This window comes from Dermacentor albipictus, chromosome 1 (assembly GCF_038994185.2).
Source record: "Dermacentor albipictus isolate Rhodes 1998 colony chromosome 1, USDA_Dalb.pri_finalv2, whole genome shotgun sequence".
Taxonomy (NCBI): domain Eukaryota; kingdom Metazoa; phylum Arthropoda; class Arachnida; order Ixodida; family Ixodidae; genus Dermacentor; species Dermacentor albipictus.
The window spans coordinates 182,785,748-182,810,292 of record NC_091821.1 but is presented as its reverse complement, the minus strand read 5'-3'; the positions used below and the strand labels follow the sequence as shown (position 1 = coordinate 182,810,292).

The following is a 24,545-nucleotide window of genomic DNA, read 5'->3' as shown; positions in this document are numbered from 1 at the left end:
TAGGCGGAGCATTGTGGGCACTCTCCACTCCGCCGTAGCCTTCGCAGTGCAAGGCATTGAGGAAGGAAATGGAGCGCAGCGAACGGGATCGTACATGACATTTGAACGCTTCTCTGAACGCGTTGAAGTACTTGTGGCAAAGTATTTCTGAAATAGTCTATTTTAACTTCAGATGCATTCCTCAAATTCGATAAAAAGTAGTTCAGGGCCCATTTAAGTTTGAGTTTCAATACAAATCTCAATGACATTAATATTCTTAGTTTATTTTGGTATCACTTGAATCCATAAAATAGAAATGTGTTTGCTCATAAGGTGATTATACTTTTTTAATGTAAATTGTTGACAACTTTTTACTGATGTTTCCTTTTCCTTCTTTCTTTCTTTTCACCAGGCATTGAATGCTGTTATCCCAACACTAAACGAAAAACAAATGGACTTTTTGAGGAATTTTGTAGGGTATGTGAGCATGCTTCTTTTTCTTTCTCATTGCTTATCTTTGTTTCAGATAATTTAAAACACTTGAACCTCATTGTTATTGAGCAGTAGTGTTATAAAATAATGGAACTTTGTTGGGGCTATTAAAGAGCAAGAAATGTTCTGTATTAGTACATAAGGCACTAGACCAGCATCAAAAGGACTCTGAAATGATTTTGATGGTGGTGTTGAGGGTAGGTTCTTGTAATCATCAAGAGCTAATTTTAAGTGTTGTGTAAACCATGTAATTTATTAGGTTTTAAACATCTGCATCGCTGCAAATTGCAGTGGTGTTTCTCCTTGCGTGTTCACTTGCCTCTGCCCATTCTATGTAGCATGGATGAGTAATCTAATTGGCCTACCATGCAGTGTCATCAGGTTTACTTCAGGTGTTACACATTATTAAGCTTTTTTCTTTTTCAATAGTATATGTATGCATAGTAATTTGTGTACCTGTAAAAATAAAAACACAAATGCAACAAAAATAGACATTTCCCCAAACCACTGCTGCGCTTCCACCTGAGAATGCAGATTGTCTACTGTGGACATTTAAATTTACTCTTGCATTTGTGCATACAAGTGAGGGAAATAATTTCAGAAAGGGATTCTTCCAGTAAACTTGGCTCTTAGTAGACTTCTACATATAGCAATGAGAGGGGTGAGAAAGGATGTGACAAAGGTTTGCAATACCATATGTACTCACGTAAGGGCTGCACTTCTTTTTCTAGAATCTTGGCTGGGTGGGGCCCTTACACGAATCAGGCCTATGATGGCCCGCTAAAGGTTGTTTGCACTGATTTGCCCTAAAGGTCTTCAACTGTAACAGAGGGTAAGAAAGGCGCAAACGACATAACGCTGCAGTAAATAACCTCAAATGCCAGCCCATCGTCTATGATCAGCATTGACCCAAACAGGGCTCCCTTCTCTAGAGGCACTGTCTGTAAACACTGCCAACACAGCCAAGACGATGCATCACACAAAGAAATAATGGCACGGTGGTGCTGGCCTTAGTGGCGTCGACGAAAAAGCAGCTAGTATCATCTAGCGGCAATGGAACTAACTTTGCTTTTCGGCAGGTCGTTTTTAATTTTTTCCCAAAATTTTGCCCTCCAAAGGGGGAGTGCGGCTCGTAGATGAGGGCAGCCCTTATACAAATATATATGGTAGTTCAGTTGTTATGGCCGCCATTGAGATGCAGAGGTGCAAACATTGGTGCAACAATGCCTTTTTTTTTCTAGTGGCAGAAATATGAGTGACGCCAGCGCTTGTGTTTTTGTGCTGTAGATGTGTACAAGGAGTAAACTGCAGCAACTGCACACTGTAGAAAATTCAATATCTGCAGTAAAGCTTCATTTTGAAGCCATCATCACTGCAGAAATTAGAAAAACTACTTGGGTGAGTTCAGTTAAGAATGTCGGTGTATGTCTGCCGACCCCTTTTAATTTTGCCCCCCCAAAAATATGTTTTGCTGTGCGAGTCCCCAGAACCACGAAACCAGTCTTAGTTCTGCGAAAAAGAATTCTGCCTTCACCGAAGAGCTGGAACCACTGAGTGGAAACTCAGTGGAAACTGGTTCCACTGAGCTGGAACCAGTTTTTGCGAATTGCACGAAAATGAGATTCCAATGAGATCTCCCCCCCCCCCCCCCCCAAAAAAAAAAACTGTTGTAGCTGAGGGTCTGAAAAATTTTGGTAACACACTATGAACAGTGTGCATTTACAAATCCAGAGCGGATCTGAAAGCAGATGTTTATCACTACCCATGGCATGGCAGTAATCAAGTTATGCAGATTGAGCGTGGCGGTACAGGTGGTGCTCTTGCAGCTCTATCACTGGATTGGTCCACACTGTAGGAAAGGGCAAATATAAAAAGAGAGAGAAGACTGCTCTATACATTTTAGAAAGGTCGAAGTCGCAACAAAAGGCAGCTTTAACGGCCGTCCGTCAGTGACCATCCGCAGTCCTCTACTGAGCAACCTATGTGAGTATACATGCGCACCGTTTACTCCCCTGAGATTGATGGCTGAGTGGTACAGCTCAAAGGGCGAGCGTCTTGCGCTGATTATCTGGACAGGCATGCGAAGAAGATTATCTATAAGCTGAACTTTCGGAATATGAAAGATTTGGATATCGCCTTGTTAATGAAGCCAGAAGAAACTCTCACCACCGAGAAACCAGTGCTCTGTGTCAGAACTGCTATAGTCGCTTTAAACAGATCACTGTAGAGTCTCCGGATGCATCTGAACTTGACGAAATTTTTGTTCCTGAGCAAACCACTGTTGAGCGAAAGTTCACTCAACAATCATATTACTTGTGAATAAGCTGACAAAGGTGAAATGACATTGTCAGGAGCCATACACCAGGCGCAAGAAGGTGGAGATCAAGGTTGCTGCCCCGGGACAATTTCTCGTGGCCTTACTGCAGTGTACAGAACTAGAAAGGAACCCAGTGCTTCAGCTGAAACCTGCAACGCGTGTCACAAGTGGCTCTGCAACCTGAGGGACGCGTTCAATTCCTGCAATTCATACCATGAACGTTGCCGCCTCTTGACAGTGCTCTCAGTGAATCTCTCCCACCAACTGATTCAAAAGGTGATTCCATTCACAACTTGGCGCCTCATCCAGCATTACAGGAAGTACAGAGACATCCTTGGGGTGTGGTCAAGTCTGGAGCTTTACACCAGAACGAGGCTGAGCCCAGAAGACATCCAGGCGGCACTGAACTACAGCACTAAAGATAAGAAAGAGTATGTTTCAAAATGGCTACTGACCAGGTCCATTCATGAACCATTTCATATGTTTAAAGTGGCTCACCCTTACACAGGTATCGGACTCACAAAGTTAGCATCTGCATGTACTGTGCAAACGCCAAGCTAAGTACATGTGCCTTAGAAATGGCCACTGTTCAGATAAGGAGCATCAAAGACCTTCGTGATCTGAGTCTATGTGACCTGCCATCCTCGCAGTGTTTCCTTTCTTTTTTTTTTTTTTTTGGCGGTGTGAGTCATGCTTGACACCTCAAATTCTTAAGGCAACAGACCTAGGAGTCCCAGAAAAAGATAAAGTTTTGTTTGCAACCTGGGAGAAAGGATATTTTATCAAAGAAGAAATGTGTCCTGGCGCTTTTGTGGGACACCTTCAAGAGTGCTTAAAAAAATGGGTGCCACATAAGTACATTCGATGCATTCAGGTCAAAGCCATAAGTGAAGCAAAACAATCCTTTAAGAAAGGTTGCATCCTCCTTCATTTTGACTTGGCAGGAAACTGAACCGTCATCCCGCCAGGACCAGTTCAGTCATATCATTGGCAAAAAACCCAAGTCTCCGCATTCACGTGTGTCGTCACGACTAGAAAAGGAAGACACACTTGCGCTCTTAGTGATGACACCACCCACGATTCTGTCCACACATTCTACACTGTCGTAAAGGTGCACAAGTGGCTCCAGGACATTTCGCTGTTATATGCACATGTCACGCACGTCAGTGTCAGCGCACCAAACCAGTTCAAGAACAGATACCAGCTCCACGAACTTACAAGGACCAAATGTGTCTCATTGAAATGTCTATTTTCCATAGTAGAGCACGGCAAGAACGCTTGCGATAGAATTGGGGGCGTCGTCAAGCACCACACAACCCTAAACAACCTCTGTGGCCTCGTTATGTCAGTTTTTAATGTCGGAAAGATATGGTAGACAACCTAAATGCAGAACTACGGAATGCGATGTTGATTCACTTTCCAAGTGCGGACTTGAAAGTCTTCAGGGAAATGAAAACAAAGAACTGCCAGTGCGTCCATCCCATGCCTGAAATTCAGTCCTGGTACTTGTGGCAGTGGACGTGCAACAACCCAGACCACCACGAATTGCTTGTTGCAAGAACATCCTAATCTCCAAAGAAGCAAGTGTGGGAATAAAAGCTGCTGTTCAACTACTGCTGAAATAGGTGCAGCTAACGGCCGGCAGTAATGAGGGTAATGAAAACGTATCAAGCAGAAGTATTTCTTAGCAATGCTTCCCCAGCCCAAGATTTCTGTATGAGAGAAAAACAATCAGTACGAAATAAAAGACTTTTATTGAATTTCTTCCATGCCCGGTCTATAAAGTAGAAACAATAAATATTGGCCAGCAATACAAATTCAGTGCTCAGTGATACTGGCATAACAAGGAAAACTTCACACTGGGTGTTAGCACCCATCATTGCTCTATTAGGTGTGAGAAGTGTTGTGTACCCTTGCGATCATATCCATGTGGTGGCCACTCTCCACGACGGTTGCTCCGGCCGCCACTGACTCATTGTGCGAGACACTCCGCTAACCATGTGCAACCAAAACCGCAAGGATGCTGCACCAGGAACAAAAAACCCAAAGCACCTTCAGGGCACGCTGGCATTTGTACCTGTGTACTTCTCCGTGGACCCACTCTCTTTTTCTCACTCCACTGCCTGTCTCACATCACACCCTGTGTATGTTTGGGCTGAATAAAATGTTTCGTATGAGAACCCTACTCGAATACACCTCTAGATGTTTTCCAATAATTCTTTTTGCCAGGAACAAAACTATGACAGGTACAAATATGCAGGTGTACAAATTTGCACTTTAAAGCAACTCTTAATTTTTTGCACTGAATTTGTTGTTTCTTGACTTTCTTGACAATAGAACCCATTCAAGGCCTAAAAATAATGACCCTGGCAACTATAGCTACATGCTCACTCATTTCCATGGTTAGGGCGTTAATGTCAATTTGACCATTTTCCTGGTTTTATAACTCCGATCTCGCAAAAATAATGCAACATGTTATTGCAGATTGAGTTGGGACACATGCTTGGCTTTAATTCTGGAGAAGATGGCCTCAAGGATGGCCATCTTCGAAATCGAAGATGGCCAAATCGAAGATGACCTTCTATTTTAAGTGATTTTCAGAACATTGCATTTTTAGAGACATTGCCTTTTAAGCATTTTTGATTAGCGTCTGATGTCACTCTCGGCAATTATATTTAGCACACTTGTTAACCTAATGTCTGGCAATGTGCTGGGAAATTTTGAAAATTCTGAATTTTATACATGTGAATTTTATACATGTGTGTGAATTTTATACATAAACAGATCTAAAATTGGAGCATTATTGAACAGTGTGCCGTATTTGAAATTTTGTTCTTAAACAGCACCAACGCTGCAAGGTAATATTGTTTTGTCAATGCATGCTGTTCACAGCCTGTCACAAAAATTTTTCAGACCCACAGCTGGAATATCTTTTTCTAGAATTTCATTGGAATCACATTTTTGCGCAATTTACAAAAACCGGTTCCAGCTCAGTGGAGACTTCCAAATTTTTTTGCCAAAGGCAATTTTTTTTTTCTTTGAAACTAAGATTGGTTTTATGGTCCTGGGGACTTGGACAGCAAAATATATTTTTTTGGCGAAACTGAAAATGGTCGACGGACATGCATCGACGTTCATAACTGAACACAGCGAACTGTATTTGTATGTAAAGGCTCCACTTCTTTTTTCCATAAGTATGTACCTGAATTTTGTAGAGATGACCCACATACGAGCAAAAAGTAAATAAATTTGCATCTGCTTTGAAAAACCAAGATGCTTGCCACTGTGTGCAATGACTTTGGGAAGCCTTTAGTTTAGCTTCCATTGCTACCCCATTCGTCGTCACTGGCATGCAGCTGTGGAGCCGGAGTAGATGGAATCTGGTTCATCTCATGCGCATGTTTTAAGATGGAGCCGTGCTTGGAGGCGATCTCAGATGTTGCACAGCACATAAGGGTGTGTGATGAAAAAGGTATGGTACTTCTCCGGTAATATGATAGTGCCCACGTATGTTACAAGCAGTTTGGGACTGACGAAAGCTCAGCGCACCAATGTGCGCAGTATATATGAAGAACAGAGACCATAGGTACCATGGTATACATAGATTTCACAAGCACATACCAAAATTCGCCTTTACCATTGTGTATAAGTGAATGGAACTCCCTGCCGTCCAACATTGCCGAGATATCAAATCCCTCAATATTTCACTCAGCACGCTTGGGCCATCTACAAAATGAAAAACATTGCTTACCCGTATCTGCCTGTCTTCGTTTCATACACGGTCTTGTATGCTATATCCAGTGTTCTTCCCATTGTATATATGATCAGTGTTTTAATGGCTATTTAACAAAATGTTCTATACTCGGTTTCAATGGATTTGGTTGATTTTTTTTTTAACTATGCTATTCTGGACACCTTGGTTCAAATCAACTTGCTGTTTCTTTTTTCTTTGTCTTGTTGTTAGCATTCTTGTCTTCAATTTGTATTGTGTATAAATGATATTTATGTACTCACCTGAAATCCCCCCCTATGTAATGCCCACTAGGGCCTTTAGGTTATTGAAGTAAATAAATAAATAAAATATGTACCCATGCGAGGAATGTCTGTGGACATTTTTTGGCAGGAATGCTGGAGGAATGTGAAGGGTGGCTTTTCCCTGCTATCACTGAGATTAAACAAGTGCCCGACGAAGTCATGTGCATCCTCAGCAGCAGCATTCCTCTTCAGGAACAGAGTGGTGCAACTACATGGCTCAAGTCCCTTGAACCGCTCTGGCACCAACTGTTCCTCATAACCAAGCGCATTGCCCACCATTGCATAGGTACTGGGCTGTGCGCCCAAATCATGATGCAACCTATACTTGCCTCCAAGGCGTGTTACGGCACCACATGCTTCAAGCTCGTGAAGCTTTAAATTGAGAAGCCGGAGCACCTCCACCGCATGGGTCTCTGAATGGCTACTGTACTGCCTAAGCACACTTATGTAAAAGAGGGAAGAGCTCCACTGAAACTCTGGAATTGCCAAACTCCAGAAGATCATACAGACTAGAACAGAGGGTCGCGCATATCATTGGAGTTTCTCCAGGGCTTGCAAAGCACTCCTGGCTCCGGATGGGTTGAATGTAACTTCCTTGTCGGGTGGTGGTGTTTCCATTTTCCCCACAATACCACCACAATTAAAAATTTAAATTATGGGGTTTTTACGTGCCAAAACCACTTTCTGACTATGAGGCACGCCGTAGTGGGGGACTCCAGAAATTTTGACCACCTGGGGTTCTTTAATGTGGACCTAAATCTAAGTACATGGGTGTTTTCGCATTTTGCCCCCATGGAAATGCGGCCGCCACAAGAATACATGCTGCTACGGTGTTGCAATTAGCCGTCAACTAGAAGACAGTGATGTGAGGGCCACAGGGAACAACTAGTGGGTCGTACCGCATCAGCGGACCCGAGATGTTATTTATGGGCATGTCCTGGGAACCCACATTCTGCATTTCTGCCCTACCCTTCACGTACAGGTTGCGGCCTTTAATGACTGACTGTTCCGTGCAAGTGACACATGCAGCGCTCTAATTGCACTATGAAACTTTGTTGTAGAAGCTGGCCCGCAAGGTCAATATTAGTATTGACGTGCTCTTCTACTCCCTACTAAAGCCTATGGCCATCCTTTGTGATTGAAGATGTATTCATTCACTGCTACAGGACAAGCCGCGCAGCATTGGGATATGAATTTCATGTGCTTAGTCGACGACTGTGGAAGCAACGAAAGAGGAGACCAATATTCCTGTGAGCCGTGCCAATACTGCGTTGTTCAGAGGTCAAGCTGTCCTCGGAGGCTGACTCAGATGTCACACCATGCATAAGGTTGCATGATGAAGAGCTGGGATTTCCACGCTAAATGCTAAAAGAATGTTAAACTATGGGGCAATGGGAAACAAGTTTTGTGAAGATTCTGACTGCCAAGCTGACAAGTTCCAGCCAAAAGATCATCAACCGCAATAACAACCGAAGGGGAGATCGTTACATATCTTGGTACTGCATGGAAATACCACTGTGTGGCTGCAGCTGATGTGTGTGTGTGCAAGAAAGAATGTGTGGCCAACACAGATATTTTTCTAAAATATTTAGGCCCAAATTTAGAAGTACGGCTGTTAGATAAGAATATACGGCACATGGAAAGAGATGCAGGAACACTCGCTTCGCTCAGTTCATGTCAACTGGAAAAAGACAATGCACATGTCATCACATGACATTGTGCTCAAGGAAGAGGGACATAGCCATGGGAACATGGTATATTCCATGGCTCGAGAGCAGCAGAGTAATTTTTAACCACGTGTAGCTTGTGAGAATTCCTTATTAGGCTTCACCAGTGGTTTTGCAACTAAATAAGTTTTCACTCTGTTTGTTGACTTATTCTGTCATTAGGAAATATGCCTTGAAATTTCTGCATTGTGCCTGGTGCTTTTGTTTTTTCTAAGCTTATACTGTAGTAACACCACATCTGCCATAGCCCACTTAGGGCTGCAGTATGTGAAAATAAATAAAAAGGATCAATTCCATGAGATACTCTCTATGTCTAGGTGGTACAACAAAAATTGTTTCAAATACCCTTTGACAGTTTCGGGATAAATGGGTGTTATTTACATTGTTTGTAGACATTTGTGAACCAATGCTGCCCTCTTTCACTTTTGTGTGATTTTCAAAGAAGCTCGTAGGATTTTATTGGCAGCACTTTTCCAGCATTTTTTCTGTAGCTGTTGTGGCAACTACAACAGCAGCAATACATAGGATTTTCTTATTTTTTGCCTGGATTTCACAACCACATGGCGAAGCCCCATGCTCTCATAAGGCAACTGTGCATTCACAAACAGCCTATCATTGGCACTGCTTCTGACCAGTGGTGCTTCATGTGAAGCTTGACACAGTGTATGAGGCCTATATATTGAAGCTGTAGTAAAATATTTACAGTTAAGGCGATGTATGGCTATTATCAAATTTATTATAATGAGGTTAAACTGCTTTTTCTTTGTGTGTAATAGGTAATTTTTCATGTAATTGTCTTGGCCATTGTTAATCCAAGCTTTGTATACATTTCTGAACAGCATTTCACCTGTTTTTGTCATTATGTAAGATGCTGTTCGTTTTGTGGGTGGCGACAGCTTGTTAGGCCCCTGCAATTTTATGTTGACTAAAAGGACTAGCCACCATCAGTGTGCTATGACTGTGTTCTTTTTCATTTCAATTAAAGAAAAGTAATGCCATTTTATTTAATAAAAGCAGCTAACAGACTTCACATGGCAGCGTGCAAACTGCATTGCATAATGGCCAGTCTAAGCATATCAACATTACTCTAACAGTTCTTGATCGATGAGACCTAGCCACAGCTTAATGGCAGCACTTTTCATAGTGGGAAAGGTTGATCTGCCCTGCTATGTCACATGTGATGTGCAAGTAATGTTGCATTTAATTTCGCATCACTTTCCAGGTACTTGTGCAATACCTCAACAGATGTAGCCAAAGCACTCTCCTGCTCAGGTGTGATGTGCAAGTACTTCCCATCAGAGCAGGTGACCCCACCGGGTGAAATCCCACCAAAGATTCCTGTGGAGAGGGTCTTCTTTGCTGGTCAGTGAATCAATATTGTGCTTTGGCTTCCTTGTTTCAAAGCAAAGCTTTTTTTGCAGATCCTCCTGGACTTTTCTGACTGTGGCTGCTAGGTGCTGCTGTCTTGTCGTGTAGCTCACACTTTAAACAAAAGGTCACAGTTTTGGCTGAAAGGCGAAGCATCTATTGTGATAGCAAATTAGTAGACAGCTTACTGAACTAAGGATAGTAGTTTTATCGGCCGCACCCTCCGTGGTTGCTCAGTGGCTATGGTGTTGGGCTGCTGAGCACGAGGTCGAATCCCGGCCACAGCGGCCGCATCCCGATGGAAGTGAAATCCGAAAACACCTGTGTACTTAGATTTAGGTGCACGTTAAAGAACCCCAGGTGGTCGAAAGTTCCGGAGTCCTCCACTACGGTGTGCTTCATAATCAGAAAGTGGTTTTGGCACGTAAAACCCCATAATTTAATTTAACTTTATCGGCCGTATTAACTTGTAAACATTTGCTTATTAACTATATTAACAAGCATGGTGTCACACGCACATAGGTAAACAGGAACACATCTTACTCAATGACTGGAAACTCGTGGTCAAAACGCTGGAGTGAGGAATCGTGGCAGCAGCAGTGAGCTAATTGACCTTCGTGCTATCTCTCGCTTCAATGCGAATAAAACATTGAAAGCACAGTGCATACGAGGCTAGCATCACTAGGCGACACTTTGTCCATGTTGCAGATTGTGTTCAAGATACAGCACCTGCGCAGCCACGCCGTAAGCAGCAGCCAACCCAGTAAACCCTCCCTCTTTCCCTCCCTCGCCTCACCCCTGTGCCTCGTGCATGATAGAAAAGGGCTTGCTTCTGTCCTGCTTTCCTCCCTCACACGTGTGAGATTGAGCTGTTATCGTCTGCTGACCCTTGCAAGTTTTCACTCATACATACAGCATATGGCTCGCAGCAACAATGTTATCATGTTTGGACTTTATTCGAAACATCACGACCATGGCAATGGCAGAAATGCGCTTGAAGTATCCATATAATTGCTGTCACAAATAAAATTTAATTACATGCTTGGTGATGGGAACGAACTTCTGTCCCTCAGCACAACAGCCCAATGTTCTAACCATTATGCCACAATCACACATATACTTTTATTGTGCCAATGCCAGCGAGCTCTTTGATATGATTGCCACATGTGTCACATTGCATAACAGGAGAACACATGCGCGCACAAGTTTCCTTTACGGCAAAGCTGCAGGAAAAAAATGGGCAAAGTTATAGCATTCGATTAACTGTTTCATTAAAGGTTCACTTCATATAGATTCTAAGCTGTGGGTTGAATCTGCATATTTTTTGTTGTGAAGTGCACTCGCAGCCATTCTCTGTATTTGTGATTCCAAACAGTACCGAGCTGATGTGTGGAAACATCATTTTATAACATTTCTTCTTTCAGCTCTAAGGGGTTAAGAAAGCGAAAAAATTGTACCTTTCTTGAGGTATTGGGCGATGAAATACATTGTTTTTGTATGTCTGAAGATTTACCCTAAACATCTAACAGGTACTAAAGGGAAGCATTATTACCCCTGTGATGTGCACATCTTCAGTAGCCATTTGAAGCCAAGAAATGGTCAAATTCACAGGCTCTATTGGCTCCCTTGTGTGAGCTCACAGATTTCAGCAATTGTTGATTTTAGTGGTCTTTGAAAGTGTGCATGTAAAAGATATATAAAACAATTCAGACTGGTTGAGTATTCCCTCGTATTGCTGTTTGCCAAATGTTATTTCCACAGAATGAATTCCATATTCTGTGAATTTTCAGTAATGACTACCTAGCCCCCAGATCACAGGTTGCCAAAATCTATGATGTCATGAAAACATCTAAGTGCGCGTTAAAGAACCCCAGGTGGTCCAAATTGTTCCGGAGCCCCCCCCCCCCCCCCCCCACACAGCATGCCTCGTAATCAAATTGTGGTTTTGTCACATAAAACCCCATAATTGATTTTTTCCCATGATGTCATGGGGAGCTAGTATGCAGCATGCCTCATAATCAAATTGTGATTTTGTCACATAAAACCCCATATAATTTTTTTCCCATGATGTCATGGGGAGCTAGTATAGGAATTTGTTGGTGACTATGCCACCCATATGTCATTTTTATATAATTTCTAGCTTATCAAACCTCTTCTAATATTGAGATTGACCTCTTTGCAATTCCCATCATGTAATCATCAGATCTAGTTTGACTGAATATTTCTTCATTGTGTTTCTTTATGTACAGTAGACTTCCATTAATTTGACTCCAATTAATGAGGTTTTGCATTAATTAGCTCCCTACCAAAGATCCCAGCCTGCGCCCATGCATTTTCATGAGCCCAAACTTTCCTTATTTCGATTCTCAAATTGACCTTTGCTGAATAATTGGAACTTGTCCACTAAGCACACATGCACCTGACCCCTATGGTGACCCCTATAGCGACCCCTTTAGTGGCAGCGTGGGTCTGGGGCGAAACTTGGGGACAGCGAATGTGTTGAACAGATGTCAATCTCTTGTCAAAAACGCCTATTTTAGGCCTGCCATAGGGCAATTTTCAAGCAGTAGCCATAGATCACAATGTCTGATTACAGTAATTACCCCATTGTGATGCCCCCCCCCCGCTTTCTTTCTTTTTTTCATAAACTTGGGCTGAAAATAGTGTACGCTGTGCAATCGGACAAAACCAAAGCCGCCTTTGCAACATTTGTATTCTTTACCGCCTAACACAAATGTGCTGCGGCGAAGCTGACTTTAGGAACCCGATCGCTGTGGTATAATACATATTAGACCCTTGCCCATTTCTCTCGCTAAAAAATCGAGTGCTCATTAGATGTCTACCTTGTTTAGGAACCTTAATGTCATTTCTTTGTTAGTTTTTTACTTTGGATGCATAAAAAGTGTACGTGCGTTAAATCCGAGGCATGTTAAACTGAAGCATCACTGTGTTTTGGCATTTTTCTGGATCTTGTTTAATTACACCTGCGGGATAATTCAATTGATTTCATCGGTCCTGTCAGGTTTGAATTAATGGAAGTCAACTGTATAAGGACACCTTAAATTTTTGATGCCACATGATCGTTTAATTTTTCTGACGTGATTCATGCCTAACATCTTGTGAATACAGTTGAACCCTGTTATAATGAGCAGGTTTGTGCAATAAAGATGGTTCAACATATTAGGCAATTCTGTATACTGGAGATGGGTTAGTATCAACTTTTTCGAATGTGTATTGAATACGAATAGTAAGTATTGAACATTAAAATGGACCTGTATGTATTTAAAGCAAGAATATTTATTTTGGTATAATTAGGTACCATACCTGTACTGTCTAGTGCGATACAATAGCTATCAGGGACAAAGAATAAATTTTAAACACAAGATCACTAGTTGTCATTAAAAAAAAACGGCTCAAATAGCTTAACATTTCTAGAGCCTGACTGCGAACAAAATTTCCAAGAATGAATGGCTGCATTGCTGCTGTATAACTAGCTTTTCTAGAAGCTACTCAAGGACTTCTGCACTGTATACACTGCCAAAAACACTAAATGATAGACCACAAGTAAAAATCGGACTTCATGCAGGCTTCTGCCGCTAAAACCTATACAAAGCTTGCATGGCTCATTTTGTTTCTGCAAAACTTTTGTCATTGTTTCACTTCTGATAATTTGTGATATTTTCCTTAACACACGGAGACCAGTAACCAGACTTTAACAATCGGTTGTTGTGAAGTATTTTATTTGTTTGAAGTATTCGCAAATATTGCATAGTTCATTTTTAAATACCGATAATGTGTATTATTTTCAATTTGTGTTCTAAACTATTCTAAACCCAAACTTGCCTTGTGGCGGATTTGTTATATGTATACAGATTTGTGATCAGGAGTGGAGAAAAGAAGCATGGAAGGAATTAATTTATCAAAAACAAAATGCGTCTAGTAGAGTGTCATTTCTGTTTGTGCCTTGAACTGTTCCTCATAACACTAAGAATGGTATTAACACTAAGAAAGAACTGAAATAGGAGACAGGTAAAACAGTTCTTAAAAAGGCAATATTAAACATAATTTATCTTTCAGTTTTATTATGAATAGTCGTTTACAGAATGTGAGCCTAATATATTCTTTTTGAAACAAATCAAAGGTTGCTGAGATATTCGTCGTTGATCCTCACTCCTAAGCCTTCCCAGTTTAATAGCTTGAATACTTCTTCCACTCACACAGTGAATAGCATTAGAGACATTGTGTCTCCTTGTCTGACCCCTTTCTTTATGGGTATCTTCCTACTTTTCTTGTGTAGAATTAAGGTAGCTGTGGAATCTCTGTAGCTATTTTCCAGGATATTTACGTAAGCGTCCTGTACTTCTTAATTGCATAATGCCTCGATGACTGCTGGTATCTCTACTGAATCAAATATCTTTTTGTAATTTATAAAAGCCATATAGAGAGGCTGATTGTACTCTGTAGATTTCTCGATTACCAGATTGATGACATGGATGTGTGATCAATTCTAAAGTATCCTATCCTGAAACCAGCCTGTTCCCTTGGTATACCTAAGTCCAGTGTCGCCCTTATTCTATTGGAGATTGTCTTGGTGAATATTTTATATAATGCTGGAAGTAAGCTAATGGGCCTATAATTTTTTTATTCTTTAACGTCTCCCTTTTTGTGGATTAGTGTAATGTTTGCATTCTTCCAGTTTTCTGGGATCCTTGCAGTCGATAGATACTTTGTATAAAGAGCCGCCAGTTTTCCAAGCATTATGTCTCCTCCATCTTTGAATAAATCGACTGTTATTCCATCTTCTCCCGCTGCTCTTCCTTGTTTCATGTCTTGCAAGGCCCTTCTGACCTCATTGCTAGTGACAGGAGGAGTTTCTGTATCCCGTTCATTACTGTTTCCAGTTGAGGTATCCTGTCTCCTCTGGTTACTGTACAGGTCAGTGTAGAATTCTTCCGCTGCTTTTGCTATATCTTCGAGATTGCTGATGATATTATCCTGCTTATCTTTTAGTGCATACATCTTGGTTTGCCCTATGCCAAGTTTCTTTCTCACTGATTTCAGGCTGCATCCATTCTTTACGGCTTCTTCAGTCTTTCTCACGTTATAGTTTTGAATATCACTTATTTTCGCCTTGTTGATCAGTTTTGACAGTTCTGCGAATTCTATCTTATCTCTTGAGTTGGACACTTTCTTTTTTTATCGTTTCTTTATTAGGTCCTTTTTTACTTGGGAGAGCTTGCCTAGTGGTTGCCTTGGTGCCTTGCCTCCCACTTCACTTGCTGCCTCTGAAGCCAGCCTAGTTATGGTTTCGTTCATTAGCTGTATGTCATCATCATCTCTCTGTTCTAAGGCTGCATATTTGTTTGCAAGTACCAGCCTGAATTTGTCTGCTTTTTTCCTTACTGCCTCTAGGTTGACCTGTTTCTTCTTGACCAATTTTGCTCTTTCACTCTTCAAATTGAGGTGAATCCTAGCCCTCACTAACCTATGATCACTGCACTTCACCCTACCTATCACTTCTACATCCTGCACTGTGCTGGGATTGGCAAAAAGTATGAAATCAATTTCATTTCTTGTTTCACCATTAGGGCTTTGTCTGCACCATTAGGTCTGTCAGGCGAACGCACGGCGGAAGGAGCATGTCAACAGAAAGGATCTATGCATTGAGAAATACATGAAAGGAAGCGTGTCACCACTTCTTCGAAGAAGCTTGAGCTAAAAAAAAAAGTATTGGCTGATGTCGAGATGCAGTTGTCCCTCATCCAAACCAAAATAAACTGGGGCGGCTGAGAGTATGTCAGGAAAGTTGAGGTTGGCAATTACCAGCTCTTGAGAGAGAATCTCACTTTTGACAAAGTTCGGGCCTCATACTTATGAGCTTGCTGTCAGTTCGTAGAAATAGCGCATATTCTAAAAGGTTTGCTCCTGTATGCGTCTCCGTTTTATTAGTATTTGAGAATGTTCAACTCGATTTGCAGTGGTTTTTACCATTTTTTTTTTTCAAAGATATCTTATTCGCTGTGCATTTTACTATCTCCTCACTTCTTTTTTTCTTTATGAATAAAATAAACACTACTCCTTACTATTCAAACTAGATTAAGTCACTATTCAAACATGATTAGGTCGTTTTTTTTAACATGCTTACTAGAGAGTGACAGCTTCGGGCGACATGGTGTGAGCCCGTCTTGACATAAAACAAAGTTCTGTGTCACTCAGGAAATTTTGCAAAGGCGCTCAGGGTAAACCTGGAAAACTCAGGGAATTGGGAAATTTCAACTTGGTAGACACCCTGTTCAGGGTGTCTACCAACCGGGAAAACCGGGAATTCTCAGGGATTTTTAGTAGTCTGGAAAAAGTCAGGGAAAACTCAGGGAATGTGGGCCTCTTTCAGGGAAAATTAGCGGCAATTTTACTCAAAGGGTAGAAAGTCGCAGTAATGCTGGCTCGAGTAACAGACAGGAATCGTAATGAATCGTCTTTGACGCCCTGTCGTCGGCTGGAGGAGTTGCTAGTGTGCAGTCAAGGACTGACTTTCCGGATTCCCGATTATTTTGACGGCTTCGTGGCACCGTCACGTACCCCATAGAGTCAACGCATCAGAACGTGTGAAATTTCGGACGCAAGAACCCTTCGCCATCCGATTTTCCGGACGCTTTGTCGTGACCGCAGGTCCGAAACGGCAATAATCAAAGGCACCACGGCTGCCGTTTTGATTACTTCGCCACCTCGAACCGGCACTCTCGCACGCAGATCCGCTGGCACCGTTGCCACCACTGCGGCAACGCTAGGCCTAGCTGCTTCGACGTTCGCTGTGAAACTTCTTGCCGTTGGGTGCCGAGTTTTTTTATTGAAAGAATTAGCTGCTGTCAGCAATGGCATGGACTCCGCTTTTGTGATCCTCGCGATTGACATAGAAAATGCCGGTTCCTGAAAGTCAGCTTCGCCTCTCTAAAGAAATGTTACTTGGTGAAGCATACACAAAAGTATTGCAGTGAAGCATAACAAGCGTGGGAAGGGGCTATTGCCATGGAACACAGTATGTATTCCTTAATTATACGCGCGTGCACCCGGTATTTCCTGTCACATTACGAGCACCGATATGTCTAATATGTGTAGCGACAGGCCTTCAGAGCGTTTTCGAATGTGCCTGTGACGGTTTGAATCCCGAAGGGCAGTAAATGACACGCATTTATTTTTTTTGCAACTGGCCGATTTTTCGGACGTTTTCGCGGCCCCTAGGGAGTTCGAAAAATCGGTCGTGGACTGTGCAACTGACCAAGATGCTTCCAATGGTCCTTGAGGCGAACGAGTGGCGGAAGGAGGACAAGAACAGACATGAACTACGCATTGAGGAATAAACAGGAAAGGAAGCTTGCTGCCGCCGTTTTAAAGGAGCTTGAGCTCAAAAAATAAAGTTTTGGCTGATGCCTAGTTGCAGGTGTCCCTCATCCAAACCAAAATAAACTCTTTAAAGCAGTGAAACACAACACTCGGGCGTCGTGTGCGGGCTGAGAGTATTTCAGAACAGTTGAGGTTGACTTACGAGCTGTTGAGAGAGAATCTCAATTGTGACAGAATTCGGGCCTCATACCACCGAGATTGCAATCAGTTGATAGAAATAGCTCATATTCGAAAATATTTGCTTCTATATGCATCTCATTTTTATTCGTATTTGAGAATGTCCGACTCCATTGCAATGTTTTTCGAAGACACTTTATTTGCTGTGCATTTTACTAACCGCTGCCTTCTATTCTCTTTTTGAATAACATAAACACTACTCCTTAGTATTCAAATTGGATTAAGTCGCTTTTTTAATTTTTTTCATGTGCCTACTAGGGAGTGACAGCATCAGGCGACATGTTTTCAGCCCGTCTTGACATAAAACATAGTTCTGCATCACTCAGGGAAATTTGCAATGGCACTCAGGGAAAACCTGGAAAACTCTAGGAATTTGGAAATGTCAACTTGGTAGACACCCTGTAATCTTCACGACTTAGAACTAAGATGCAAAATTGCAAGGCAATGCCTATATCACAATTTCCATCACTCTGCTGCTAGTCAACCTGCAATCTTGTCTGGACATCGCCGCTCTTAGCGCATCTGTCACAACAAAGCTGTATATCCTCCACCCGCACGTTCGTCTTCGCATCTCTACCCCCGCACCCCCCCCCCCCTCTTTTCTTTTTGTTCAGGCTGCAGAGGACTGGTATGATCTGCCAGAAGAAGCCATGCACCACTCCAGAACAGTGCACTTCAAGGCCACTGTTGACTTCATTTTTTTCATTAAACCAGCCCACCCTTCATATAGTACCCCTGACTGGAGCATTTGAGGAATTGATAAATATATTAAAGGTTATTTGGCCAACTAAAATTCAGAATATTACTTTGGAATGATAACCTCCAACGTAGTTGAATTACCCTGTATGCACAACAGATAGGCAACAGAGGTGTAAACAGTATACATACTATAAGCAGTGAACATTCTGAGTTGCTAATATAATTCTTGTTCCTTCTCTTGAAGTTTGCAGAGTGAAAAGTGCAACTGAACTCATTTTTCTTTGAACAGAAAACACAGCCACAAATATAGGAAGCATGCAGAGCGGACTTGCGGCTTCACATGACCCAGAAGAGATTCTCTCTTACATCAAATTGCTCCAGGGTGTTTCACCTCCCGTTCGGTTGACATCACTAAGCTCACATGTATGTTCCTACTTTATCTCTTTGTGATTTCTGTTGAATGTATTTTCTCCTTGGGAAAGTACTTAGTGCACCTTGCACTGCTTTTGTCATAACTTTTTCAAGTTTAATGATTGTGTTGAAATAAGTTAACTTGCTATAAAGTATTAGTAAATGAATTTTCCTTCTTTCTGATCATTAAAACCTCTCTTGCTCTTCAATTCAAGTATTTTTTGCAGAGCTTTGTGCCAACAATAACTTCAATTTAATGAAGCATCAGAACCTTGCAATGAGTAATTGTGGAGATGGTGCATTTTATGTGAGTGTGTTTTCTTGAATGTTGCTGATGAAATGACACCTTAAATGAAGCTTTTGCTGCAGTAGTCTGTGGAATGAAAAAAAAAAGAAGTGGAAAAATAGTTTCTTGGTAAGTTACAGCATCTATCCATGCACGACCTGGGAAAAAAAAATCAATGCACCCAACGCATCTGCATTTCTTGTGAAGGGTGCCGAGGATGTGTCTGTGTTCAGGTTGAAAGGTGTGGAGGATACTCCCCCATATAGCCAATTTATTGCTTACCTGGATTCCTGGCTGAGTGGCAAAGTAGGGAGTAATTTTGAATTTTTGTGGAAATCGTGTTTAGTAAACCTTTATGCTCAGTTGTGCATTTGCTGATAAATGCTATCTAACCCAGAAGCAGCAGACGGACTCTGTGGGTGCACTCTTTGTCAAATTAGCACCGTTATTGTCATGTCATCACCTGCACTAGGTACAATTCAATTTTATTTATGCTGGAGAATTCTTTTCTCACATGTCAACAGAAACAGGTGGGCAGACAATGGCAGCTGCTGCTGCAGCATTTGTTTGATTACTCTACATATGTCTCTTTATGGTAGTCACGGTCAATTCATATTGTGTGCGACACAACCTCCAATTGAAAAACTTTTTTAAATTTTGGACTTGAGAAAAACTAAGGGGAAATTGATTCTTAAATCAAAGGTGCGATAGATATTGCTCACATTGCTCACCTAAATTCCAAGCAGAATGGCGAAATTGCAAGGATATTAAGCTTTTTTCATAGATCACATGCTCCAAAAGTTTTTGTGGTTGACCATACGTCCATGGTTTGCGGGTACCCAAGCTGAACTTATTGTGCATTGGCAGAAAGTTGGACATGTTTTTGTCTAGATCCCTGCTGTAGTAATAATGTGGGCCATCACGTTTGTTGACGTGAGGTGCAGTAAGGAAGGACTCGAAGGTGATAATCAGGCGGGTTGCACAGTTGGATATATAATTAACAACACTGCACTCTTGCATAGCCACAAACAAGATTCCTTAGCACAAATTAGGACTGTCTTCAAATGTGCGAAATCGTACGACGTGGCACACTGCAAAGTTCCTTTCACTTGCCCGCTAACACACGAGGTCTGGGTGTCGTGGCATACAGCCCAACTGAGTTCGCTCATGTGTGGTTGCAATTTTCGTTGGCCCACCATATGTGATGGCGATGGCTTGGGTTGGGTAGGCGATGGCGATGACACAGTAACAAGCTGCTTCAGTGGTGGCTCAGGATCCTTGGTAGTGCTGGAACTCCGAGAGCACTGGAACCAGCCAGACAAAGGTCATGAGGCTGCCCAGTGGTATACCTGGGTAGCCCTCTCAGGACTCGTTGCACAAACCTCCTCGGCTTGTTCGATCCGCCTTCGTGCCCGCAGCTTCCCGCTCGCTCGTGTCCTCTGCTTTTTTTTTTTTCTCTTCTGCCAACCCTTGTGCCCTCTTATTTCCTGCGTCGTGCTGCAACTGCCATCGTCGTCTTTCACGACAAGCACTTATAGTGAATGAAACAATTCTTAGTAGTTTGCTTTAAAAGTTTACATAGTGAATTTAACAATTCTTAGTAGTTAGCATGAAAAGTTGGCGAAACCATTTTTCAGCACTAGCATTCAAAGGCTTATAAAATAACCCGTTCGTGCGTCTGACACCAGATGCCACACAACTTGCACCTTGCTTATGCTTTGGTCTTGTTCCCACTCGGCTCTTTGCATCCACATTTATCACGCCATGCCGCACGCCAATATGACACAGGCCAAAATGGCGACGTCGCTCGTGTACTTGAGTTGGCTACTGGTGCGCCTAGTAGCAGCTGCGATACTGATTTTTCTAGATGGTGCTAGCTAGGCACCATATTTATCAATTTCAGTTAAAACTGGCACATTCTTTAATATCCTCGAATATAAGCCGACCCTGGAGTTTGGTATATGATTATTCAAAAAAGAACTATCGGCCTAGATTCGAGTAAATACGGTATGCTATATTCACTATGTCACAATCCTCCCTCAACGCACTTTTTTTTTCTTCTCTGTCTTTCTAGTTTTTAGAAAAAATGATGTTTGCAACTGCTTGTGGCTCTAGTGTTTGATGCGAAACTGAAGCTGCTGTATCATTGTATTTACTGCGCTGCCTTCTAGTGGTGTAGCCAAGAATTTTTTCGAGGGACGCTACACTTGGCAGGCAGATGTTGTTTCTCATTGTTTTATGCCAGGCATCCCTGATACACAGTAATATGGCAGTGGAAGCGGGCCTGTGGTGCCTGCTGCCTTGTCTAGCATAGAGCTACATGTGATGACATCAAGCCAAGCACGTATTACCCTGTGTGCTGCCTCTTCCTATGCTTTGTGGCCCTTTGTCAAAGTCCTGAATGAGTGGACATGGTGGCATCAGCGCGCTTTCACATTATATTTGCTGCTGCTAATCGCTGCATTAGCTGGCATGAGGACGACATGGTGCATGGACATGGCCTGACGAATTGGTTTTAAAGCACACATATTTGCCTGCACATATGCAAGCTATTTGTAGCAGCTTGTGCAGCAAGTGAAGTTTCTGCTGGGATTTTCAAGCAGTGTTGTGATGACAGTTATGAAGCAAATGACTACAGTACTGTGGATGCACAGCTCAACATTGTGCCCCATGTTGCAGATTTCACTAACATCAATGCAGACAAATGTTCGAGACTTATGCACTTAAAAACCTTTTAATGGATTCAGGGGCAGTAGGATTCACAACTTGTAATCAGTGTTTTCTTCTTCTTCTTCTTTCTTTTTTTGCAACTAGAAAGCAATCTAGAGGTGTGCTTGTAGTCTCTGTGGGTTTGGTTTGTGATGCAGTGGCAGTGATGGATGAAATCTAATGTTTTTGAATGAAATCACAGCTATATTGAAATCCTGATTGATTTCTATTAGTACTGAGCAGAAGCTGTATCCTGAACCAAATTTTCAGTGCATAAAATAAATAGGATGTGTACCACAGAACAGGGTCTGTTATCCAAATGCCAGAGAGCAGTGTCTCAACTTAAAAAGACAATTTTCTTTCACAGTGGCAGCTAACTCAAAACCTGCGGGAGTTTCATCGAGGCCTTCCACAGCAGTGGCAAGACCGCATGTTTGTCCATCTGGCAAAAGCCCTTGAGTTGCGCTCCCTCAAGGTGATCAATAACATCTTTGGTTCTACATCTGCTCTAGTTATTTCTTTTGAAGAAAAGAAAAAATAATTATATTCAGTTCTTTATTAACTTTTTACTAAGCTTATGGTATCATTTAGTATGCATGTTTGCCTGCTGGAAAATAAAGAATTCAAATTTGGACCACAATGAGCTCGAATAACAGATGTAAACTCGCCCATGACTGGGTTGTACAAACCTTCTGCTAACCTAAGTCTGCTTGACAGAGCCATAACCTAAAATATCCAATCCATATAACTAATATAGCAGCTATTTTTAAGAAATGGGTGGAACAAGTGCCTAGCTATGCAAAATAATATAAGCTTAGAGCCGTGAGAAAACTAACTAGGGCTCCTTTAATCAGTATACTTGCAGGACTCCGGTGATCTTTTTGCATTTAGTAAACACTGGTCTATAGAATTTTACTTATGGAGAGCTGAAACAGAAGAAACCAGAGCCTTCCATGACTCTGCTGGAGTTAACAGCATTGGAAGCATCAAGTACAGTGTGGTGGAACCTAGCTTGGTGAAACTTTGCCCAACATAGTATGCAAATGAGTATGCACAAGGAGCAAAGAGAGCGGATTGGCTGGACACTGTCTCATCATAAAAAGTAATATAGGCCAGATAACTTATGAAGCCCAGCTCTAGTGCAGAAATAAAGCACTAACCATGAAGTGCAAAACTTTTTTTTTTACTAGCTCCTATCCTGTTGAGTCATATGCCATTCAGTGCAGTCTGCATAGGATGCCATCCCCTGTCTTGCTCCTCCTGCTGCAGTTGTTTGCTCCGTCACTGTTGCTGTTCCATGCGGTGGAGGCAGAACTGCGTCTTCCACAGTGGCGCCGCCTGGCAGCACTTTTGGTGGCTGAGATGCGCTACACAGAGGCCCTGCAGGCAGCTGAGTCACTGCCCTTACCAGCCAATGCCCGCATGCCCACAGATCTTATTCAACTGGCTCGCACCTCCTTACTTGCATTCTATGCTGAGGCTGACAAAGGTGACCACTTTATGCCATTACTGCTTTGTAGCTACATTTTGTGTAGCTGTAGTCTATATGTCAGTATGCTGTGCAACTTGTGGAGAGGCTACGAACCTATGTCAAATAAATATGCAAACGTTTGGTCAATGACTTTGACCCTATGTACCTATGTACTGCATCTGAGACCATGCAGTACATAGGTATTGTATGGCGCACACCAAGCTGTTCACTCTTTTTCTTACTCTAGTACAATAGGCATCCTTCTCAAGCTTTGCCTTACTCTTCTGCACCCATCACAAATGTCATCTTAAACATCTGAATTGTAGATGAAAATTCTTTTTAATTTCTTCTGTCCTCCTTTTCTTGGCCTTGTCTCTGCACCTCAATATGTAGATGAACACACACTGGCAAACATCTCTGCTTTTCAATAAAGCACTGTTTTCTATTATTTGCAGACCAAAGTCTTAGTGTTCTTGTATTGCTGTACCATAGAACATCTTCGAACATATTTCTGCATATATTTCCAATACCTTGTTAAAACATTGATATTTAATTTGCCTTTTTGTAGAACATGTAGTAACTTGTAGCACGATGTAGTAGAACACATGTATTTGGGTGTTTCTGTGTATGCATGAGTGTATGTGTGTGTGTGTGTTTTAAGGCTGAAACAGGAGGCAGGGTTCTTCACAATCAAACCGACTTCAAACTTCACCTCAAACTAACTTCTTCACAACAGAAGAAGTTAGTCGCTCCTTTTGTCGAGCACTGGGGGGTGTGAGATGGCACCACTTAGCTGCTTGACGTGTGGCTCCTCTGTGTCTGCCCTGTGCTTTCCCTGTGAATTTTATTTGTTGTTACTTTGAATGCTTTAACACTGGCAAGGGTCTCTTGATATTTTTCTGTGCTGTCATTTGCATAATTGCAGGATTAAACATTTTCTTGCAAAGCATGGATGATTGTAGCTGGCCATTAAATTTTTGTGTAAAGTTTGTTAAGGCAGTTATGTCTTTTATATATTAATATTGTCTTTACACTTTTTCCAGCCATCGTAGCCTGTTTTACCAACTATTGTTATTTCTTATATTCAGATTATCGACCATGTCAAGAGATGGCTGAACTGTGTTGCACACTGCTTATAAACTTGGCTGAGTGGGATGCCTTCTCTGAGATTGAAAAACAGCAGAGAGGAGCAATAGGTGTATTTGAGGTGAGCTCATGATAGTCTCATCTGAGTAACATTCCACTCAATGTTTGGTCAGTAGGGTATGTAGAGGAGAAAGAATGTTTGAGGAGCCCTGCAACATTCTTTTACAGAAGCTTTGTAACATTTTTGTTATGAAAGGGCATCACCTTATGAGTGTCCTCGAGCAAGAAGTATTTGAATGCATTACATACGAATGATGTTATTGGCAATCAAAGGCTACCCTTCAACTCTTCTGAAGTGCTCTTGCTCCTTCCTGGTTTGCTTGTTGG

The 24,545-nt window shown here is 42.0% G+C and overlaps 1 protein-coding gene across 1 annotated transcript in view; it reads left to right on the top strand.

Annotated features, from left to right (window-relative positions):
* Window positions 1-24,545, top strand: part of IntS8 (integrator complex subunit 8) — a 115,786-nt gene that overhangs the window by 59,999 nt on the left and 31,242 nt on the right. The window contains exons 11-16 of the mRNA XM_070530354.1: window positions 392-456; window positions 9,773-9,912; window positions 18,485-18,618; window positions 21,969-22,076; window positions 22,871-23,090; window positions 24,161-24,279. Coding sequence (XP_070386455.1) covers window positions 392-456; window positions 9,773-9,912; window positions 18,485-18,618; window positions 21,969-22,076; window positions 22,871-23,090; window positions 24,161-24,279 — 786 coding nt within the window. The remainder of the gene's footprint in view (window positions 1-391; window positions 457-9,772; window positions 9,913-18,484; window positions 18,619-21,968; window positions 22,077-22,870; window positions 23,091-24,160; window positions 24,280-24,545) is intronic.